General features: G+C 54.3%; 1 protein-coding gene across 4 annotated transcripts in view; it reads right to left on the bottom strand.

The window, feature by feature from the left end:
• Window positions 1-21,625, bottom strand: part of LOC116937582 (unconventional myosin-XVI-like) — a 165,170-nt gene that overhangs the window by 17,320 nt on the left and 126,225 nt on the right. For all 4 annotated transcript variants that reach the window (XM_076052242.1, XM_076052241.1, XM_032944726.2 and 1 more), the window contains exons 27-30: window positions 18,451-18,686; window positions 8,805-8,910; window positions 7,948-8,044; window positions 6,672-6,918 (exon numbers count right to left, since the gene is read on the bottom strand). In XM_076052242.1, the coding sequence (XP_075908357.1) occupies window positions 6,672-6,918; window positions 7,948-8,044; window positions 8,805-8,910; window positions 18,451-18,686 (686 nt within the window). The remainder of the gene's footprint in view (window positions 1-6,671; window positions 6,919-7,947; window positions 8,045-8,804; window positions 8,911-18,450; window positions 18,687-21,625) is intronic.

The raw sequence follows: 21,625 nt of genomic DNA, 5'->3' as shown, positions 1-21,625 counted from the left end.
GCGAGTGACAGAACGAGTGATAAAGCGAGTGACAGAAAGAGTTACAGAGTGAGTGACAGAGTGAGTGATGGAGCAAATAACGGAGCGAGTGATTGACAGAGCGAGTAACGGAATGAGTGAAGGAGCGAGTGACGAAGTGAATGATGGAGCGAGTGATTTACAGAGCGAGTGACAGAGTGAGTGACAAAGCGAGTAAGTGACAGAACGAGTGATGAAGCAAGTAACAGAGCAAGTTACAGATCGAGTGATGGAGCGAGTGAGTGAAAGAGTGAGTAACAGAATGAGTGAGTGAGTGATGCAGCGAGCAAGTGACGGAGCGAGTGATGGAGCGAGTGATAAAGCTAGTGACAGAGAGGGTTACAGAGCGAGTGACGGAGGGAGTGATGTAGTGGGCGAGTGACTGATGGCGCGAGCGAGTGAGGGAATGAATGACGGAGCGACCGAGTGAGAGAGCAAGTGAGTGACAGGGCGAGCAAGTGATGGAGCGAGTGACAGAGCAAGTAGGTGACGGAGTGAGTGAGTGATGGAATGAGTGAGGAGCGAGTGAGTGAAGGAGCAAGTGACGGAGTGAGTGAGCGACGGAGCGAGTGAGTGACAGAGCGAGTGACGGAGTGAGTGACAGAACGAGTGATGGAGCAAGTAACAGAGCAAGTTACAGATCGAGTGATGGAGTGAGTGAGTGACAGAGCGAGTTACAGAATGAATGAGTGAGTGATGCAGCGAGCGAGTGACGGAGCGAGTGACAGAGCAAGCGAGTGATGGAGCGAGTGATGGAGCAAGTGACGGAGACAGTGAGTGACAGAGCGAGCGAGTGAAGGAGCGAGTGCCGAAGTGAATGATGGAGCGAGTGAGTCACGGACCAAGTGAGTGACAAAGCCAGTAACGGAGTGAGTGATAGAGCGAGCGAGTGACAGAATGAGTAGAAGAGTGAGTTAGTGACAGAGCGAGTGAAGGAGTGAGTGAGTGATGGAGCTAGCGAGTGACGGAGCGAGTGACAAAATGAGTGACAGAGTGAGCGAGTGACAGAGCAAGCGAGTGATGGAGCGAGTGATGGAGTGAGTACGTGACAGCGAGCGAGTGACGGAGCGAGTAACGAAGTGAATGATGGAGCGAGTGAGTCATGGAGCGAGTGAGTGACAGAACCAGTAATGGAGTGAGTGAGTGACGGAGCGAGTGACAAAATGAGTGAGAGTGAGCGAGTGACAGAGCAAGCGAGTGATGGAGCGAGTGATGAGCGAGTGACGGAGACAGTGAGTGACAGAGCGAGCGAGTGACGGAGCAAGTGACGAAGTGAATGATGGAGCGAGTGAGTCATGGAGCGTGTGAGTGACAGAATGAGTGGAAGAGTGAGTTAGTGACAGAGCGAGTAAAGGAGTGAGTGAGTGATGGAGCTAGCGAGTGACGGAGTGGGTGACAAAATGAGTGACAGAGTGAGCGAGTGACAGAGCAAGCGAGTGATGGAGCGAGTGATGGAGCGAGTGATGGAGCAAGTGACAAAATGAGTGAGTGAGTGACAGAGTGAGTGATGAAGCTAGTGACAGAGAGAGTTACAGAGCGAGTGACGGAGTGAGTGATGTAGTGGGCGAGTGACTGATGCAGCGAGCGAGTGAGGGAACGAATGACGGAGCGAGCGAGTGAGAGAGCAAGTGAGTGACAGGGCGAGCGAGTGACGGAACGATTGACGAAGTGAATGATGGAGCGAGTGAGTCACGGAGCGAGTGAGTGACAAGAGCCAGTAATGGAGTGAGTGAGTGAGTGATAGAGCGAGCGAGCGAGCGAGTGACAGAATGAGTGGAAGAGTGAGATAGTGACAGAGCGAGTGAAGGAGTGAGTGAGTGATGGAGCTAGCAAGTGACAGAGCGAGTGACAAAATGAGTGACAGATTGAGCGAGTGACAGAGCAAGCGAATGATGGAGTGAGTGATCGACTGATTAAGTGACAGCGAGCGAGTGACGGAGCGAGTAACGAAGTGAATGATGGAGCGAGTGAGTCACGGAGCGAGTGAGTGGCAGAGCCAGTAATGGAGTGAGTGAGTGAGTGACGGAGCGAGGGACAAAATGAGTGACAGAGTGAGCGAGGGACAGAGCAAGCAAGTGATGGAGCAAGTGATGGACCGAGTGATGGAGCGAGTGACAAAATGACTGACAGAGCGAGTGATAAAGCTAGTGACAGAGAGAGTTACAGAGCGAGTGACGGAATGAGTGATGTAGTGGGTGAGTGACTGATGGAGCGAGCGAGTGAGAGAGCAAGTGAGTGAAGGAGTGAGTGAGTGATGGAATGAGTGATGGAGCGAGTGAGTGAAGGAGCAAGTGACGGAGTGAGTGAGTGATGGAGCGAGTGAGTGAAGGAGCGAGTGACGGAGAGTGTGAGCGACAGAGCAAGCGAGTGATAGAGCGAGTGACGAAGTGAATGATGGAGCAAGTGAGTCACGGAGCGAGTGACAAAATGAGTGACAGAGTGAGCGAGTGACAGAACGAGTGATAAAGCGAGTGACAGAAAGAGTTACAGAGTGAGTGACAGAGTGAGTGATGGAGCAAATAACGGAGCGAGTGATTGACAGAGCGAGTAACGGAATGAGTGAAGGAGCGAGTGACGAAGTGAATGATGGAGCGAGTGAGTTACAGAGCGAGTGACAGAGTGAGTGACAAAGCGAGTAAGTGACAGAACGAGTGATGAAGCAAGTAACAGAGCAAGTTACAGATCGAGTGATGGAGCGAGTGAGTGAAAGAGTGAGTAACAGAATGAGTGAGTGAGTGAGTGATGCAGCGAGCAAGTGACGGAGCGAGTGATGGAGCGAGTGATAAAGCTAGTGACAGAGAGGGTTACAGAGCGAGTGACGGAGAGAGTGATGTAGTGGGCGAGTGACTGATGGCGCGAGCGAGTGAGGGAATGAATGACGGAGCGACCGAGTGAGAGAGCAAGTGAGTGACAGGGCGAGCAAGTGATGGAGCGAGTGACAGAGCAAGTAGGTGACGGACTGAGTGAGTGATGGAATGAGTGAGGAGCGAGTGAGTGAAGGAGCAAGTGACGGAGTGAGTGAGCGACGGAGCGAGTGAGTGACAGAGCGAGTGACGGAGTGAGTGACAGAACGAGTGATGGAGCAAGTAACAGAGCAAGTTACAGATCGAGTGATGGAGTGAGTGAGTGACAGAGCGAGTTACAGAATGAATGAGTGAGTGATGCAGCGAGCGAGTGACGGAGCGAGTGACAGAGCAAGCGAGTGATGGAGCGAGTGATGGAGCAAGTGACGGAGACAGTGAGTGACAGAGCGAGCGAGTGAAGGAGCGAGTGCCGAAGTGAATGATGGAGCGAGTGAGTCACGGACCAAGTGAGTGACAAAGCCAGTAACGGAGTGAGTGATAGAGCGAGCGAGTGACAGAATGAGTGGAAGAGTGAGTTAGTGACAGAGCGAGTGAAGGAGTGAGTGAGTGATGGAGCTAGCGAGTGACGGAGCGAGTGACAAAATGAGTGACAGAGTGAGCGAGTGACAGAGCAAGCGAGTGATGGAGCGAGTGATGGAGTGAGTACGTGACAGCGAGCGAGTGACGGAGCGAGTAACAAAGTGAATGATGGAGCGAGTGAGTCATGGAGCGAGTGAGTGACAGAACCAGTAATGGAGTGAGTGAGTGACGGAGCGAGTGACAAAATGAGTGAGAGTGAGCGAGTGACAGAGCAAGCGAGTGATGGAGCGAGTGATGAGCGAGTGACGGAGACAGTGAGTGACAGAGCGAGCGAGTGACGGAGCAAGTGACGAAGTGAATGATGGAGCGAGTGAGTCATGGAGCGTGTGAGTGACAGAATGAGTGGAAGAGTGAGTTAGTGACAGAGCGAGTGAAGGAGTGAGTGAGTGATGGAGCTAGCGAGTGACGGAGCGGGTGACAAAATGAGTGACAGAGTGAGCGAGTGACAGAGCAAGCGAGTGATGGAGCGAGTGATGGAGCGAGTGATGGAGCAAGTGACAAAATGAGTGAGTGAGTGACAGAGTGAGTGATGAAGCTAGTGACAGAGAGAGTTACAGAGCGAGTGACGGAGTGAGTGATGTAGTGGGCGAGTGAGTGACAGGGCGAGCAAGTGACGGAGCGAGTGACAGAGCAAGTGGGTGACAGAGTGAGTGAGTGAACGAATGAGTGATGGAGCGAGTGAGTGAAGGAGCAAGTGACGGAGTGAGTGAGTGATCGAGCGAGCGAATGAGTGACGGAGCGAGTGACGGAGAGAGTGAGTGACAGAGCAAGCGAGTGATAGAGCGAGTGACGAAGTGAATGATGGAGCGAGTGAGTGACGGAACGAGTGAGTGACAGAGCCACTAACGGAGTGAGTGAGTGAGTGATAGAGCGAGCGAGTGACAGAATGAGTGACAGAGTGGGCGAGTGACAGAGCAAGCGAGTGATGGAGCGAGTGATGGAGCAAGTGATGGAGCGAGTGACAAAATGAGTGACAGAGAGAGTGATAAAGCTAGTGACAGAGAGAGTTACAGAGCGAGTGACGGAGTGAGTGATGTAGTGGGCGAATGACTGATGAAGCGAGCGAGTGAGGGAACGAATAAAGGAGCGAGCGAGTGAGAGAGCAAGTGAGTGACAGGGCGAGCAAGTGACGGAGCGAGTGACGGAGCGAGTGACAGAGCAAGTGAGTGACGGAGTGAGTGAGTGATGGAATGAGTGATGGAGCGAGTGAGTGAAGGAGCGAGTGACGAAGTGAATGATGGAGCGAGTGAGTGACGGAGCGAATAACGGAGTGAGAGAATGGACGGAGCGAGCTAGCGACAGAGCAAGTGACGGAGGGAGTGAGTGACAGAGTGAGTGACGGAGTTAGTGAGTGATGGAGCGAGTAAGTGACAGAGCGAGCGAGTGACAGAGCCAGTAACGGAGTGAGTGACAGAGCGAGTGACCAAATGAGTGACAGAGTGAGCGAGTGACAGAGCGAGTGATAAAGCGAGTGACAGAAAGAGTTACAGAGCGAGTGACAGAGTGAGTGATGGAGCGAGTGAGTGACAGAGCGAGCGAATAATGGAGCGAGTGATTGACAGATCGAGTAACAGAGTGAGTGACGGAGCGAGTGAGTGACAGAGCAAATAACGGAGTCAGAGAATGATGGACGCAGCGAGCGAGAGATTGACCTAGTGACGGAGCGACGGAGCGAGTGAGTGACAGAGCGAGTGACAGAGTCAGTGACAAAGCGAGTAAGTGACAGAACGAGTGATGGAGCAAATAACAGAGCAAGATACAGATCGAGTGATGGAGCGAGTGAGTGACAGAGCGAGTAACAGAATGAGTGAGCAAGCGAGTGATGGAGTGAGTGATGGAGCGAGTGACGGAGACAGTGAGTGACAGCGAGCGAGTGACGGAGCAAGTGATGAAGTGATTGATGGAGCGAGTGAGTCACGGAGCGAGTGAGTGACAGAATGAGTGGAAGAGTGAGTTAGTGACAGAGCGAGTGAAGGAGTCAGTGAGTGATGGAGCTAGCGAGTGACGGAGCAAGTGACAAAATGAGTGGCAGAGTGAGTGAGTGACAGAGCGAGTGATAAAGCTAGTGACAGAGAGAGTTACAGAGCGAGTGACGGAGTGAGTGATGGAGCGAGCGAGTGATGGAGCGAGTGACAGAGAGAGTGAGTGACAGAGCGAGTGACGGAGCGGGTGACGAAGTGAATGATGGAGCCAGTGAGTGACGGAGCCAGTGAGTGATAGAGCGAATAACGGAGTGAGAGTGTGATGGAGAGAGCGAGTTATGGAGCGAGCGAGCGAGTGACGGAGTGAGTGACAAAGCGAGCGAGTGAGTAACAGAACGAGTGACGGAGTGAGCGAGTGAAGGAGCGAGCGATGGAGTGATTGACAGAGCGAATGAGTGACAGAGTGAGTGACAGAGTGAGTGATGGAGACAGTGAGTGACAGAGCGAGCGAGTGACGAATCGAGTGACGGAGTGAGCGAGTGAAGGAGCGAGTGATGGAGTGAGTGACAGAGTGAGTGACAGAGCAAGTGACAGAGGGAGTGAAAGAGTGAGTGAGTGACAGCGAGTGAAGGAGTGAGTGATGGAGTGAGCGACTGATGGAGCTAGTGATGGAGTGAGTCAGTGATGGAGCGAGTGACGGAGAGAGTGACTGAGCGAGTGAGTGACTGAGAGATTGACTGAGCGATTGACTGTGTGAGTAGAGTGAGTGACTGAGCCAGTGAGTGACGGAGCGAGTAACTGAGCGAGTGACTGAGCGAGTGATGGAGCGAGTGACTAACAGAGCGGGAAAGTGACGGAGCGAGTGAGTGACAGAGCGAGCGAGTTACAAAGTAAATGACTGAGCGAGTCAGTGACAGACCGAGTAACGGAGTGAGTGCGTGAGTGAGCGAGTGACGGAGCGAGTGACTAAGTGAATGGTGGAGCGAGTGAGTGACAGAGCGAATAATGGAGTGAGAGTGTGATGGACGGAGCGAGCGAGAGGTTGACCGAGTGACGGAGCAAGTGAGTGACAGAGCGAGTTACAGAGCGAGTGATGGAGCGAGTGAGTGACGGAGTGAGTGAGTGATGGAGCGAGTGATGGAGCGAGTCACTGAGCGAGTGATTGAGCAAGTGACTGAGTGATGGAGCAAGTGACTGAGCGAGTAACTGAGCGATGGAACAAGCGAGCGAGGGAGCGAGTAAGGAAGTGACGGAGCAAGCGAACGAGGGAGCGAGCGGCGCATCTCACCGCTGCCGCGTCTCTTCCTCGCGGCGCCACCGCTGAAGCTTGTCCCGCAGGTAGGCGCGGTGTGTCTCGGAGCGCAGGCGGTCGCTCTCACGTGCGATGTCCGAGGCGTTCTGGATGACGAGCGAGTCGTAGACACGCAGGCATGCGTCCTCCACGCCCGTCACAAACTCGCGTGTCACCACCGCCTCCTGCCGGTGCACGCTCATTGTGCGGCAGCGGCGCCGCCAGCGCACAAACCGGCGCACCGCTGCCGGGACAAGGGGTGGGGGGGGTGTGAGCGAGTATGGGTGAGCATTCGTGAGAGTGAGTGAGCATTCGTGAGAGTGAGTGAGCGTGCATGAGACTGAGTGAGTGAGCGCGAGTGAGTGAGCGAACGTGCGTGAGTGAGCGAGTGAGCGTGAGTGAGTGTGCCTGAGTGAGTGAATGAGCGAGCGAGTGTGTGTGCGAGCGAGCGATCGTGCGTGCATGAGTGAGTGATCGTGTGTGAGTGTGCATGAGTGAGTGACCGTGTGTGAGTGAGTGTGCATGAGTGAGTGACCGTGTGTGAGTGAGTGTGCATGAGTGAGTGACCATGTGTGAGTGAGTGTGCCTGAGTGAGTGACCGTGTGTGAGTGAGTGTGTGTGCGTGAGTGACCGTGTGTGAGTGAGTGTGCATGAGTGAGTGACCGTGTGTGAGTGAGTGTGCATGAGTGAGTGACCGTGTGTGAGTGAGTGTGCATGAGTGAGTGACCGTGTGTGAGTGAGTGTGCATGAGTGAGTGAGTGAGCGAGCGAGTGTGCATGAGTGAGTGACCGTGTGTGAGTGAGTGTGCATGAGTGAGTGACCGTGTGTGAGTGAGTGTGCATGAGTGAGTGACCGTGTGTGAGTGAGTGTGCATGAGTGAGTGACCGTGTGTGAGTGAGTGTGCATGAGTGAGTGACCGTGTGTGAGTGAGTGTGCCTGAGTGAGTGACCGTGTGTGAGTGAGTGTGTGTGCGTGAGTGACCGTGTGTGAGTGAGTGTGCATGAGTGAGTGACCGTGTGTGAGTGAGTGTGCATGAGTGAGTGACCGTGTGTGAGTGAGTGTGCATGAGTGAGTGAGTGAACGAGCGAGTGTGCATGAGTGAGTGACCGTGTGTGAGTGAGTGTGCATGAGTGAGTGACCGTGTGTGAGTGAGTGACCGTGTGTGAGTGAGTGTGCATGAGTGAGTGACCGTGTGTGAGTGAGTGTGCATGAGTGAGTGACCGTGTGTGAGTGAGTGTGCATGCGTGAGTGAGCGAGCGAGCGAGCGGTGTACCCTGCTGGCAGATGACGATCTTGCGTCTCAGCTGCAGGCAGAGTGCAGCGAGGTGGTCGCCCTGCCAGTACTTGAGCAGCACGCGCGACACTCCCACCTGGAAGCAGCAACATCATCATCAGCAACATCATCAGCAGCAACATCAGCATCAGCAGCAACATTAGCAGCAACAGCAGCAGCAGCAGCAGCAAGATCAACATATCAACAATTTACAGTGTAAAAAATGTCACATTTCTTCCGTATACCCCAATGCGCCACCTGGTATGGATAGACAGGAAGTAAACCGAAACCGCAGGGTGCACGGCCAGAACTAGTGGGGTCTAAAGGCCACTTGAAAGGGTTGACTTTTCAACACAGCAACATCATCAGCAGCAACACCATCATCAGCAGCAGCACCACCACCAACACCAGCAGCAACAATAGTAGTGGTGGTGCTTCGTGATTATCATCATCAGCAACAATGGTAGTGGTGGCGCATCGTTATCATCATCAGCAGCAGCAGCAACAACAGTGGTAGTGGTGGTGCATCGTGATCATCATCAGCAGCAGCAGCAGCAACAACAGTGGTAGTGGTGGTGCATCGTGATCATCATCAGCAGCAAGTGGTAGTGGTGGTGTGTCTGGGTGTGTCTGAGTGTGTGTCTGAGTGTGTGTCTGGTGTGTGTGTGGGTGTGTTTGGGTGTGTGCCTGGGTGTGCGTCTGGGTGTGTGTCTAGGTGTGCGTCTGGGTGTGTGCCTGGGTGTGCGTCTGGGTGTGTGTCTAGGTGTGCGTCTGGGTGTGTGTCTGGGTGTGCGTCTGGGTGTGTGTCTAGGTGTGTGTCAGGATGTGCGTCAGGGTGTGCATGGGTGCCCCCACACCTGCCAGCCCTGGAGCTTTGCCGCCTGTAGCACTGCCCGGCACGCGTCAGCGTCTCGCTGCCCGGGTCTCCGCGCACTCCACACCAGTGCCGTCAGCTCGGCATACCTGCTCGCACACGCACACAGACAAAGGTCCCTCACCGTGAAGCCTTCACCCACCATCGGAGTAAGTGCCGTTAGCGAGCAGCAACTGTGAAGGCCAGCACGGTGCACGAGGAGATGGGTGGTCAGCACCACGCCCGGCCACCTTTGTCTCCCCAGTGGCGATGATTTATTCACATTCACAGCAGCGCACTAGGTACTCATTTAAAACTGCGTGCTTTGCTCGTAACTAATTGGCACGTTTTTTTTACGTGACAAACCTTACTAATTGGCCGTGTCGGGTGGTGGCGGGTTTAACGACACATTTATATTTACGCGATCTAACCCAAAAGAACTCCAGGTAAGGCACACTGAGATATATACCTCTTTTTCAGAAGCGACCTGGATATCAAGTGGCTTATCACGTAGAAATTTTGAGCAGCAGCCAAATGCTGTAAATGCATGATTCTAAATGTGGAAGGAAAAACCGGAGGACCCAAAGAAAAATCCACACGACCACTGGGAAAACACGCACACTCCAAATATACAGCAGGCATCGTCAGGGTCGGGATCGAACCCACGATCTCCTGTATACCAGGCGAGGTTGTTAACATCTCCCAGCCACAGCGGCGCCCTTTAAGGTTGAGTCGTCCAGAATAAGAACCTAACTGGAGTCCCACGCATCACACCTCCTGGGTTTGACGTTCCACCTCTAAGACACCGGTGGTGGTGGTGGCTGCGCACCCATCAACCGCATCAGAACATCGGCAGGCCGATGCGCACGTCTCATCTCTTTATAAATGGTTGTCGTTGTTGTGTGTGGTTTGTTGTCCTTCCCTCGCGCCTCCGGTGAGTGTAGTTTACTACGTACGTTGCGAAAGGAGTTCAACGTACATACACACATACTCCTTCATACGTGGAAAATAAAAGACATAAGCCACAGTCGTGCAATTGTGGCCATGCAACACAAATGATTAGCCAAGTAGCAAACCCATAGAGATACACAGAGACACATACAATCCCATAGCGACCCATAGAGATACACATAGACACATACAATCCCATAGCGACCCATTGAGATACACATAGACACATACAATCCCATAGCGACTCATAGCGATACACAGAGACCTATAAAAATAGAGACACATACAATCCCATAGCGACCCATAGAGATACACAAAGACCCATAGAGGTACAGAGGCACACAGAGATACATACAATCACATCGTGACTCATATTCAGAGATCCATAGAAATAGAGACACATAGAGACAAATATAATACCATCGTGACTCACTGAGATACAGAGATACACAGAAATACAGAAAGACACACAGAAATGTATTAAAGACAAACCACTGTGGTGCGTTTGTGGCCAAGCAATCCAATCATCTCTGGACTGCAGAAAAAACCCACTGTGGTCTCTGCTCCTTCATTCTATGTATGCATGTTGAAAACATATTTTGCACTGTACTTAGCCAATAGCTACAGAAGCAGCAGCTACAGAAGCAGCAGCTGCACAGCAGCAGCACAAACTGCAGCAGTCGACCTCGGCATGGAGCCCCTGAAGCTGACTGTGATGGTGGTATGCAGGAAGTGAGTGGATGGAGTCAGCCTGGCGGAGGGCCGGGACCGGCTCAGGGCATTGGCCACCGACGTTGCCCGTGGACCGGGGGGGGGGGTTATGGGAATCTCGGCTCGCCGGGGTCACGAAGCGCGGCGTCGCCGACTGCTGTGCAGCTGCCGAGCAACGGCAGGCCTCAAAATTGGAGGTCCCGTGACGCCGAGTGGCCAGCGACAAACGGCGCCTTACAAATAAATGTAAATTTTTATTGGTAGATGTATAGTGGCGTTGATGGTGTCATTATGCTGTTCGTGTGGTGACTGAGTTTAGTCACTGGTGGATGGCGCCACCTGCTGCCACGGGGGTGGTGATGCACGTCGCCCTCAATCACCAGACATGGGTTGCCGTGGAAGCGGAACATGGGGGATGATCCTGGTGAGGGTTGAAGGTGAACAGGTGCGGACGTGCTGCCCGGTGTGAACCGGAGAGGGCACGTGACCGGCACGGGGTAGCAAAGGGACCCGAAGGGGGACCCGAGGGGCAAGTGATACGAGCCGGGAGCCTTCTGGCAAGATCGAGAAGGGGGCGAGGCCGCGCTGAACGGGATAAAGGGGAAGCCCCGACAGTGATCAGGGCTCGTCTGTGAAATCAACCCTGGGTGCTACATCTTCGGCCTTCGCTCGGCTAGGCTGACTGACCCGTTCGTGTAGCTAACCCGCTGTTCACATAGTTAACGGTCTAGTTAACGGTCTAGCTAACACATCGCAGTAGAACCAGTGTACGTTATAGTTCCCCTGTTGGGATATTGAAAAAAAAGTGTAGCCTGCAACTCTAGTGTGTGAAGAACACTACAGATGTATTAGCGCTGCAAGGCACAGGCAAGAGCGCGTGCATACGCACACACATGCGTGCAAACGCACACGCATGCATACACGCACATGCAGGCATACACACACACGCACGTACGCGCACACACACCATGACACACCAATACAAATAATACCAATACCCGCCATTCACCACTAAGTGACGGTAACGTCGCCACAGCATCTGTGCCAGGCCAGGTGCACTTTGAGGCCACGTGAAGTGTCGTAGGCTTGCCTGCAGGAGGTCCACATCCTCCCGTACCGCATCAATTCATCTCTTCTCCAGCCCATGTTGTGCCCGTTAAGGGTCATCCCCACCTTGCCGCATGATGTTGTCCTCTGCAAAACTGCAGACCTGCTCCTGGGGGTCATTTATCGGATTACTACTCATCCTTGCAGCACCACACGGCTCTCCGAATGTCCGAGCGAAGGCTGCGGTAAGCCTCCTCTCATTCTCCGATGTTGGGTGTTGTAGACGATGGGAGTGGGCCTGTCGATTTTCTGTCAACCAGCCAAAAAACCTCCTCGTTCAGCCAGGGTCTCTGGGGAGGTCTGGACCACATACCCAAAGCAGCAATTGCTGCTGCATGAGTGACAGTCCTGAACCTCACCCATTTCCTGTCAGCATCAGAAGGAGGGGGGCACGATGCTAACCTCGGCTGCAAGCGATGTTGAAATTCCTGCTAGCAACTATCCTCAGATAGCTGAAACCAGGCCACTGTGGGCTTGAATGGGATCCTCGATGGACACCCACCACAGGAGTGGAAGAATGGCAGGCGTATCTTACAGATGGCAAGTCAATGTTAAGTGGGCAGATCAGCTCTACGGTAGGTCTTCATGTCAAGGACATGGGCTCGCATCTGCTGTTCCGTCACCATATAGTCCAGGAGATTTCTTTCTTGGACCCGGCGTGCATCCATGATGTTGTGTAGGTGCACCAATGCCAGAACAGCGTGTTCGTAATTACCAGCCCATGGGCTGCACATACGTCCAAAAGCCTACCGTTGTTATTGAGCTGATCTTACCCATGCCTTCTGAACACTCCAACCCAGGTGTCTGCACCATGATCCACTTAGGCATTAAAGTCAGCAAACAAGATGACTCAATCCCTAGGGGCCACTTTAGCTAGCACCCGGGACAGGAGGTTATTGAAGGCGTCTGACTCATCAGCCTTGTCTGCATCCCTCCACTGATATTCATCTTCAGTATGGGCATAAGTAACCACGACCACTACTCCTCGCCTCTTGTTTATGGAGAGGTGAGCCCACAGTAGCATGGGACTTACAGCTTCCCACACCTAACCGCCATGCTCCCACACCCCCCTCATTCTTGTTCAAAAGAAGAGCCACTCCCTGTTGTTTGGTAGTCTCCTGCCCGAGTAGATGACTGTCCACCCCTCATGGTGGCAGGAGCCAGAGCCGGTCCACCAGACCTCCTGAATACCACAGAGATCCAGGCGGTACCGGTCCATCTCCCGACAGAAGAGTGGCAGCCTCTCCACCGCAACGAGTGTCCGCACACACACGCTCTCACATGCACACACACACGCAAATATGCACACATGCACACACACTCCAAGCTGGCACAAACATGCACAACAACAACAAAGACAAAGATCCCCCGTGTAGCCTTAACAGACTGTTGGGGCAAGTGCTGTTTGCGAGCACCTATATATGCCGGCACGACAACACCATGCCCGGCTGCCTTTGACTCCCCAGTGGCGATGTTTTAACACACCATACCAGGTACTCAATTTGAGGCTGAGTCGATATAGGGCAGGCCCAGGACCAGTTCAAATAATCGTTACTAGAGAATCGAACTCGGGTCACCAGGTTCATAGCGCAGTGCGCTAACCACACACACACATTAACACGCAGAACCCTCGTGGAGCCTCTATATAATTAAGTGGAGAACCCCATGCAATGCGATGCACTTAATTTGTGCTGTCACTGGTGACTGGGATGAGACCATCAAATCGCTAGAGACCGCGGTGTAACTACAGCTCAGTCTATAGATCTGTATGTGAGTGTATGGGTCATTATGTAAATCTATGATTGTCTATGTATGTCTAAGACTCTATGCAAGTCTATTGGTTTATATGAGTCTATGGGTCTCGATCTGAATCTATGGTTCTCTGTGTGAGTCTACGGGTCTCTGCGTGAGTCTATGGGTCTCTGCGTGAGTCTATGGGTCTCTGTGTGAGTCCATGGGTCTCTATGCGACTCTATGAGTCTCAGACGGTGCCGGCTCCACGCCTCTGACCTCGAGGCCGCTCGGCTCCACCCTCGGACAACAACAAAATCTATCGACACGACCCTGTGACCCTGCGACCCTGTGACCCTGCAACCCCGGCTGCCAACAGGGGCAACGCAGCGGGCCAGCGCTCACCCGGGAGCGGCCGGAGAATAGCGAGGGAGCGGCGAGGGAGCGGCGAGGGTGCAGTGGGTATGGCGCTAGCTCATTTGTTCACTCGCTCGTTCAGTCACTCGCTCATTCACTCATTCCCTCGCTCACTCGCTCGTTCACTCATTCCCTCGCTCACTGGCTTGTTCAGTCACTCGCTCATTCACTCATTCCCTCGCTCACTCGCTTGTTCACTCATTCCCTCGCTCACTCGCTCGTTCACTTATTCACTAGCTCACTCGCTCAGTCACTCGCTCAGTCACTCGCTCGTTCATTCATTCACTCACTCACTCGCTGGTTCAGTCACTCACTCGTTCACTCTTTCACTCGCTCGTTCAGTCACTCACTCGTTCACTCTTTCACTCGCTCGTTCAGTCAATCACTCGTTCACTCTTTCACTCGCTCGTTCACTCTTTCACTCGCTCGTTCACTCATTCACTCACTCATTCACTCTTTCACTCGCTCGTTCACTCATTTACTCGCCCGTTCACTCATTCACTCGCTCATTTACCCGTTCACTTAAAGACTCCCTCCCCCATCTCACTCACCCAGCGCTGACTCAACGCAGACTCACCACCCGCTCACTGCCACCCGCTGTGTCCACGGATCAGCAGGATTTTGGGCGGCCCGCGTCGTCCACCCCACTGCTGGCACGCTCGCTTGCCGACCCGGTCGCTCGCTGAGCCTGACACCGACTGGCTCCTCCGCGTGTAAGCGGTCACACGTGTCCCGCGTGCCCCCCCCGCGTGTCCACTGCTCGCTCGCCCCCGGCTCGCGTCCCAGCCCCGGCGAAGACACGGCGCAAAAATCCCCGAAAGGCGTGCATGGGCGAGCCTGGTCCCATCGCGACGGCCGATTCTGCCTGTCCGAACATCGCCACCTTCATCGTCGTCATGATGTCGGAGCATGCATCATCACCACCATCACCAATAATTCCAGTCAAGTCTCGCTTCTCTCTCTCTCTCTCACTCTTCCTGTCTCTCGTGAGCGAGTCGACAAAAACGTATGGAGGAGTGTTTATAGCGGTCGCACGTTTTTCGTTGCATCCAGAGCTCGTCCAGGGCTCCCCTACAGCTCCCCTACAGCTTCTCTAGAGCTCCTCTAGAGCTCGTCCAGAGCTCCTCCAGGGCACATCTAGGACTCCTCCAGAGCTCCTCCAGGACTCCTCCATAGGCCTCTGAGACGCTGCCTTCCTACCAAATGCCAGTGCGGTGGCTGTGGCGAAGCGAACAGAAGCTGAGTGAACGGGCGGGACAGACGCAGACATGCCGGCTGTTTAAATATCACCCCCCTCCTCCTCCTCCTGCTGCTAACACACAATGGGGTAGGGAGGGGGTGAGCGCTCAGCCCATACCTCCACCCCCCAGCTCCCCCCACCGTTTAGCCTCTCTCCCCCTCTCCTTCTTTATGAGCGCGCCAGGGCCAGTGCGTGGGGGGAGTGGGGGGCGAGCGGGCCCGGGCGTGTGGCAGAGGATGCCCAGGCAGACGAGGAGGGAGCCGAGGGGAGAGGCGCGCTGAGCGAGAGACGAGCACGCACGCACATGGCAGGCGACTGAGGGGGGGAGGTGGATCGTGGGAGGAGGAGGTAGGAGGAGGGGGGACGAGGGAGGCTGTATTAAATCATCGGTCTGCTTCACGTTTGTCAGTGACGTCACCCTCCTCCCAACCTGCCCTCTGCCGTGAACGCTCCGGACGCTGCACCCCCCCCCACCACCACGATCGCTCATCGGCACCGCTCCATCAATAACCATTACAATTACACACAGACGACACGCAGACAAAGATCCCCCGTGTAGGCTGTAACAGACTGTTGGGGAAAGTGCTGTTAGCGAGCAGCACCTATGTGAAGGCCGGCACAGCCCACGCGGGGGTGGGTGGGCAGCAGCACCCACGGCCGCCTTCGTCTCCCCAGTGGCGATGTTTACACACCGCACCAGGTACTCATTTTAGGTTGACTCGACCTAGGGGAGGCCCAGGACTGGCTCAGATATTCGTCCCAGGTGTGAGCGGGAATCAAACTCGGGTCGCCGGGTTCACAGGGCAGCATGTTAACGACTATGCCACCGCTCCCCACAATTACACACAAAGACAAAGATCCCCCGATTAGCCTTAACAGACTGTTGGGGCAAGTACTGTTAGCTCCTGATGTTGCCCGTGAGTGGGATTTGAACTCGGAGCAACGCAACACGCAAATAACTAGTGACATAATTCGTACACACACACACACAGCGTCTCTCTCCCTGTGGATTTTTCTCAGGACCCTCCGGTTTTTCCCTCCACATTTAGAATCAACATCAACGTGTTCAGAGCATTTGGCTACGAGAAATGCCCACATGATGATCATAAGCCACTTCCACACACCCACGTGTACACACCCACCCACGTGTGCACACACAGGGAGCGGTAGTGCAGTGGTTAGCGCGCTGCGCTACGAACCCAGCGAGCCGAGAGAATCGTTAACACCAGTGACGATTATCTGAACCGGTCCTGGGCCTCCTCGAGGTTGACTCAGCCTCAAATAAGTACCTAGTGTGGTGTATGAACATCGCCACTGGGGAGACAAAGGCGGCCGGGCGTGGTGCTGGCCACCCACCTGTTGTATACGGCCCTATATATACAACACACCCCATCGTGTGCCGTGCTGGCCTTCATAGGTGCTCGCGAAGAGCACTTGCCCCAACAGTATGTTAAGGCTATACGGGGGGACTTTGTCTTTGTACACGTGTATGCACATGTGTGCTATATAGCAGCTCAGCGGGCCTTACCTGCCTTTTGTTCAAAAATGAGAGAATTCAAGAGAGCAGGACGGGTATTCAGGACGGGTCATCAATAGCAACAACGCCAGAGCCAAGTGCCACATGGGAAGCAAACAGAAACCAGAGCGGCGACACCGGGACAAACAAACGTTGCGTGACCTGGTCCAGCAGCAGCAGCCCAGTCGGGTTCGGATATAAACTAAACTATAAACTACATGCCACCACTCCGCTACCGCACCACCATGCCACAGCTCCACCACCACACCACCGTGCCACCCCTCCGCTACCGCACCACCGTGCCACAGCTCCACCACCACACCACCGTGCCACAGCTCCGCCACTACACCACCACACCACCGCTCCCCCACCACACCACCGAGTGCACTGGACTCCGATCCTGGTGACCTGATTCGATTCTCACTCACGGCTAACATCAGTGGCAAACTAAACCAGTCCTGGGGTCTCCCTTGTGTCGACTGAGCCTTAAATGAGTACCCGGTGCGGTGTGTAAACATCAGCACTGGCGAGACAAATGCGGCCGGGCGTCGTGCTGGCCACCAACCCCCTCCATGTGCCGTGCCGGCCTTCATTGGTGGCTACTCGCTGACAGCACTTGCTCCAGCAGTCTGTGTGGTCTACACTGGGGATCTTTGTCTTGTGTGTCTACACACGCGCACACACAGCCGTATATAAATGCTTCGTACGCAGCTGCTACTGCTGCTGCCTGGGAGGAGACTGAAGCAGCTCAATTTAATTAGCGCGGCTCTCGGGAAATAAGCCAAACCACTCAGACAATCAACCCCGGGGCCTCGGAGATCCCCCATCACCTCCTCCTTTTTCTCCCTCCCTCTCTCCCAACACCACCACCCACCCACAACTCACCCACTCACTCACTCACCATCCCACTCACTGACTCACCATCACACTCACCCACTACCAACCCCCAACTCACCCATCCTCCACCCTACTCACTTACCCCCCCACCCCCGACTCACTCACCCACTTATCCAATCCACCCACCCACCATCCCACCCACTCACCCACGTACTCACTCACCATCCCATCCACCCTGCCAATCACTCACCTAACTTACCATCCCACCCCACAAGCCACTTGCCCACCCACTCATCAACCGACTCCCTGATGAACTCACCCACCCACTCTAGACCACCCAAGTGGTGGAGAGTGGGTGGGAGTGAGTAGGTGAGTGAGCAAGTGAGTGAGTGATTGGGTGAGTGAGTCAGTAGGTTAGTGAGTGAGTCAGTAGGTGAGTGAGTGGGTGAATAAGTCAGAAGGTGAGTAGGTAGGTGAGTCACTAGGTGAGTGAGTGGGTGAGTCCGTAGGTGAGTAGGTGACTGAGTGAATAGGTGAGTAAGTAGGTTAGTGAGCGAGTGAGTGGATGAGTGAGTAGGTGAGCGAGAGAGCAAGTGAACGAGTGAGTGCATAAGTGAGTGAACGAGTGAGTTAACGAGTGAGTGAACGAGTGAGTAAACGAGTGAGTGGACGAGTGAGTCAGCAAGTGAGGGAGAGAGCCAGTCGATGAGTAAGTGAGTAAGCGAGTGAGTGGATAAGTGATCGATCGAGCGGGTGAATGCGTAAGTGAGTGAGCGAGTCAATGGATGAGTGAGCGAGCAAGCGAGTGAGAGGGCGAGTGAGGAGTTAAGCGAGTGAATGAGCGAGCGAGTGGATGAGTGAGTGACCGAGTGAGTGGATGAGTGAGTGAGCGAGTGGATGAGTGAGTACGTGAGCGAGTGAGCGAGCGAGAAAGCGAGTGAATGAGTGAGTGAGAGGGTGAGAGCGAGAGGGTAAGCGAGCGAGCGGGTGAGCGAGAGGTTCAGCGAGCGACCTGCGAGCGGGTGAACGATTGAGCGAGAGGGCGAGTGGATGAGTGAGTGAACGAGTGAGTGAGCGGGTCAGCGGGTGAGCGAGAGGGTGAGCGAGCGAGAGGGTGAGCGTGCGAGCGGGCGAGTTCACCTCTGCAGGAACTCTGGGATGGGGACACGTGCCGCGTATCCGTGGCGACGAGCGCGCGCCATGGCGACCACCCCCAGCGTCCTCAACTGCCGCGCGACGACATCAGGCTGGAAGAGGGGGCCCGGGGGGGGCGCTGCCGTGGGGGGGGCTTGGGGGGCCGCCGCGATGGGACGCACACACAGCACCACGTGCAGGCTGCACGGACGCAGCAGGCCCAGGATCTCACGCACCGAGGACTGGCGGGGTTAAGGGGAGGGGGGGTGGGTGGGGGCAGGGGGGGGGCAAGAAGAGCAAGTGGGGGGGGGGGGAGTGAGAGGGGGGTGCAATCAGGCCTGGCATTTATTTTGTTTACACAGAGACGAGGAAGCGTGCGTGAGAGGTCACGAGTAGCGCGAGAGGTCGCGAGTAATGTTAGAGGTCGCGAGTAATGTTAGAGGTCGCGAGTAGTGGTACAGATCACGAGTAAAGTTAGAGGTCGCGAGTGGTGTTCGAGGTCCCGAGTGTTAGAGGTTGCAAGTAGTGTTAAAGATTGCAAATAGTGTTAGAGGTCGCGAGTAGTGTTAGAGGTCGCGAGTAGTGTTAGAGGTCGCGAGTAGTGTTAGAGGTCGCGAGTAGTGTTAGAGATCATGAGTAATGTTAGAGGTCGCGAGTAGTGTTAGAGGTCGTGAGCAGCGTTAGAGGTTGCGAGTAGCTTTAGAGGTCGCGAGTAGTGTTAGGGGTCGCGAGTAGTGTTAGAGATCATGAGTAATGTTAGAGGTCGCGAGTAGTGTTAGAGGTCGTGAGCAGCATTAGAGGTTGCGAGTAGCTTTAGAGGTCGCGAGTAGTGTTAGGGGTCGCGAGTATTGTTAGGGGTCGTCAGTAATGTTAGAGGTCGTGAGTAGTGTTAGAGATCACGGGCGTTAGAGGTCACGAGTAGTGTTTGAGGTTGTGAGTAGCGTTAGAGGTCACGAGTAGCATTAGAGGTCGTGAGTGTTAGAGGTCGCGAGTAGTGTTAGAGGTCGCGAGTAGTGTTAGGGTCATGAGCAGTGTTAGAGGTCGCGAGTAGCATTAGAGGTCGCGAGTAGTGTAAGAGGTCGTGAGTTTTAGAGGTCACGAGTAGCGTTAGAGGTCGCGAGTAGTGTTAGAGGTCATGAGTGTTAAAAGTTGCATGTAGTGTTAGAGGTCGCGAGTATCGTTAGAGGTCAGGAGTATTAGAGGTCGCGAGCATTAGAGTTGTAATTGTGTCAACTCCACAGTTAAATCGCCTTCGTGGCGTTGACGCGTTCGCTCCTTATTACGGACATTACCGGTTGTGGCTCCTGCTAGCAGGTCTGGCTAACGCTGCGGCGTGCGCATGAAGACTCGGCCACTGCAGTGGTGACGTAAAGGTCACCACGTTCCCAAATGTGTCGAGTTAACAACCCTCAAAGCAGTCAAGCGGGATGACGCACAGCTGCTGCGAAGCTACAGCGGACTGTGAAACCCTGAGCTGTGACATGTACAGTCTGTCAAGGCTACACGGGGGATCTTTGTCTTCAGAGGATGAGCCAGCATTTTCAGGTAGAGGGGGCAACCCCTCCAGCAATGAAAAATGATAGGAGTTGTTAGTAAGTAAGGACTTGTCCCTTGCTTTTTATGCGACGCATGTGCGGCAATAGAACATGGCTTGGAAGTATGACATGATTTGATCGTTCGTCACCACCGCAGCAGTCTTCTTCTTGACATACAGCAGCATGGCGTCATTGAGGTAGTCGGAGCCCATTGCGGTGCGCAAACGCGTCTTGATGATTTTCAGGATGCTGAAGACGTGCTCGGCCATGACTGTCGCCACCGACAACGTCAGTATCAGCCGCAGCAATCGGTATACAAGGTGGTGGCCAGCCGTGGCCTGGCCGGTCTGCACCAGAATGACCGATAGTTCAGGAAGCGTGCCCACATTATTCAATAGCTCGTCTTTCTCTATCTCCCTGCTGAAGTGGACCAGCTGCCGATTGAGAAGAATTAGGTCGACATCAGGAAAGTCGATCATGTAGAACTTGCGGGCCAGCTCCATGAGCTTGTCGACATTGAACGAGGCAAACTCCTTGCGTGGAGAGAGACATGCTGCTAGGCGGAGCATCTCCATTGACTCGGCGCTGAATCTGAGGGCGAACTCAGCCAGCATCTTATCTTGTCAATTCGCTGCGTAGAACAGGTCGACACGGAAAACATGATCATTGGTGTTCATGTGCCCATCGCTACGAGGCCGGCCAGGTCGGATGAAGTTGGCTATCATATCGGGCACCTCTATCTTGTGGATCTCACAAAACTGCTGCAACTTGTGGAGCAGGTCATCGTCGCCGGTAACGCGCATCTCTGTCAGCACTTCGACGACGCCATCGACCAACTGCAACGCATTGACGATGTCCTGTTCCTTCGTTTGCAGCGCCTGTGATAGGTCATGCGTGATAAGCAGCATCTTCTCCATTAGGTGCAAGATGAACGCAAACTTGAACGTGCACATGCTGTCGAGCAGGCGTGTCGCCTCTACTCGCTGCTCCGACTCCACATGCTGGATGACTTGCATTGTCGCGCCGAACATGTCGATCAAGCGACGCAGCGCGTGCCAGAATGACGACTAGCGTGTGTCACCTGGGCGCACCAACGCCGTCTCCTGGTTCAGACCAGCAGCTCCTTGGTCATCTTCAGCACGATCTTCTTCTGCGTGTTGATGAGATTGTCGTTGCGCTTGCAGGAGCTCGTTGCCACATTGATGATGTCACTGACCAATGTGAAGAACACGCCGATGTCGGGCACGCCATCCTTGCAAGCAGCAACCAGCGGGAGTTGGAGCTTCTGCGCCCAGCAGTGCCTGTAATAGGACAAATCGTTCAGCTGCTCGATCAGGGCGTGCAGGCCGATGATCTCGCCGCTCATATTGGACGCGCCATCGTAGGCCTGCCCGTGGCAGTTGGCGATCGGGCGACCGCGATTGGTCTGCATGTCGACAATGGAATTGCGGAGCTTGGGGGTGCACGCGTCGGTGACGTGCTTCAGGTCGACGAGACGCTCGCGCAGCATGCCAGTCTTGATCTCAACTAAGCGGTTAACGACGGCCAGTTGCTCCTTCTTGCTCGCATCGAGCGTCTCGTCCACCATGATGCAGTAGAAGGTGTCGACTTGTTCATCATCGAGGAGCTTTCGGACGATCTGGGCG

The sequence above is a fragment of the Petromyzon marinus genome, chromosome 55 (assembly GCF_048934315.1).
Source record: "Petromyzon marinus isolate PM22_M1 ecotype Great Lakes invasive population chromosome 55, UKy_Petmar_22M1.pri1.0, whole genome shotgun sequence".
NCBI lineage: Eukaryota > Metazoa > Chordata > Hyperoartia > Petromyzontiformes > Petromyzontidae > Petromyzon > Petromyzon marinus.
This window is presented reverse-complemented; position numbering and strand designations above follow the sequence as displayed.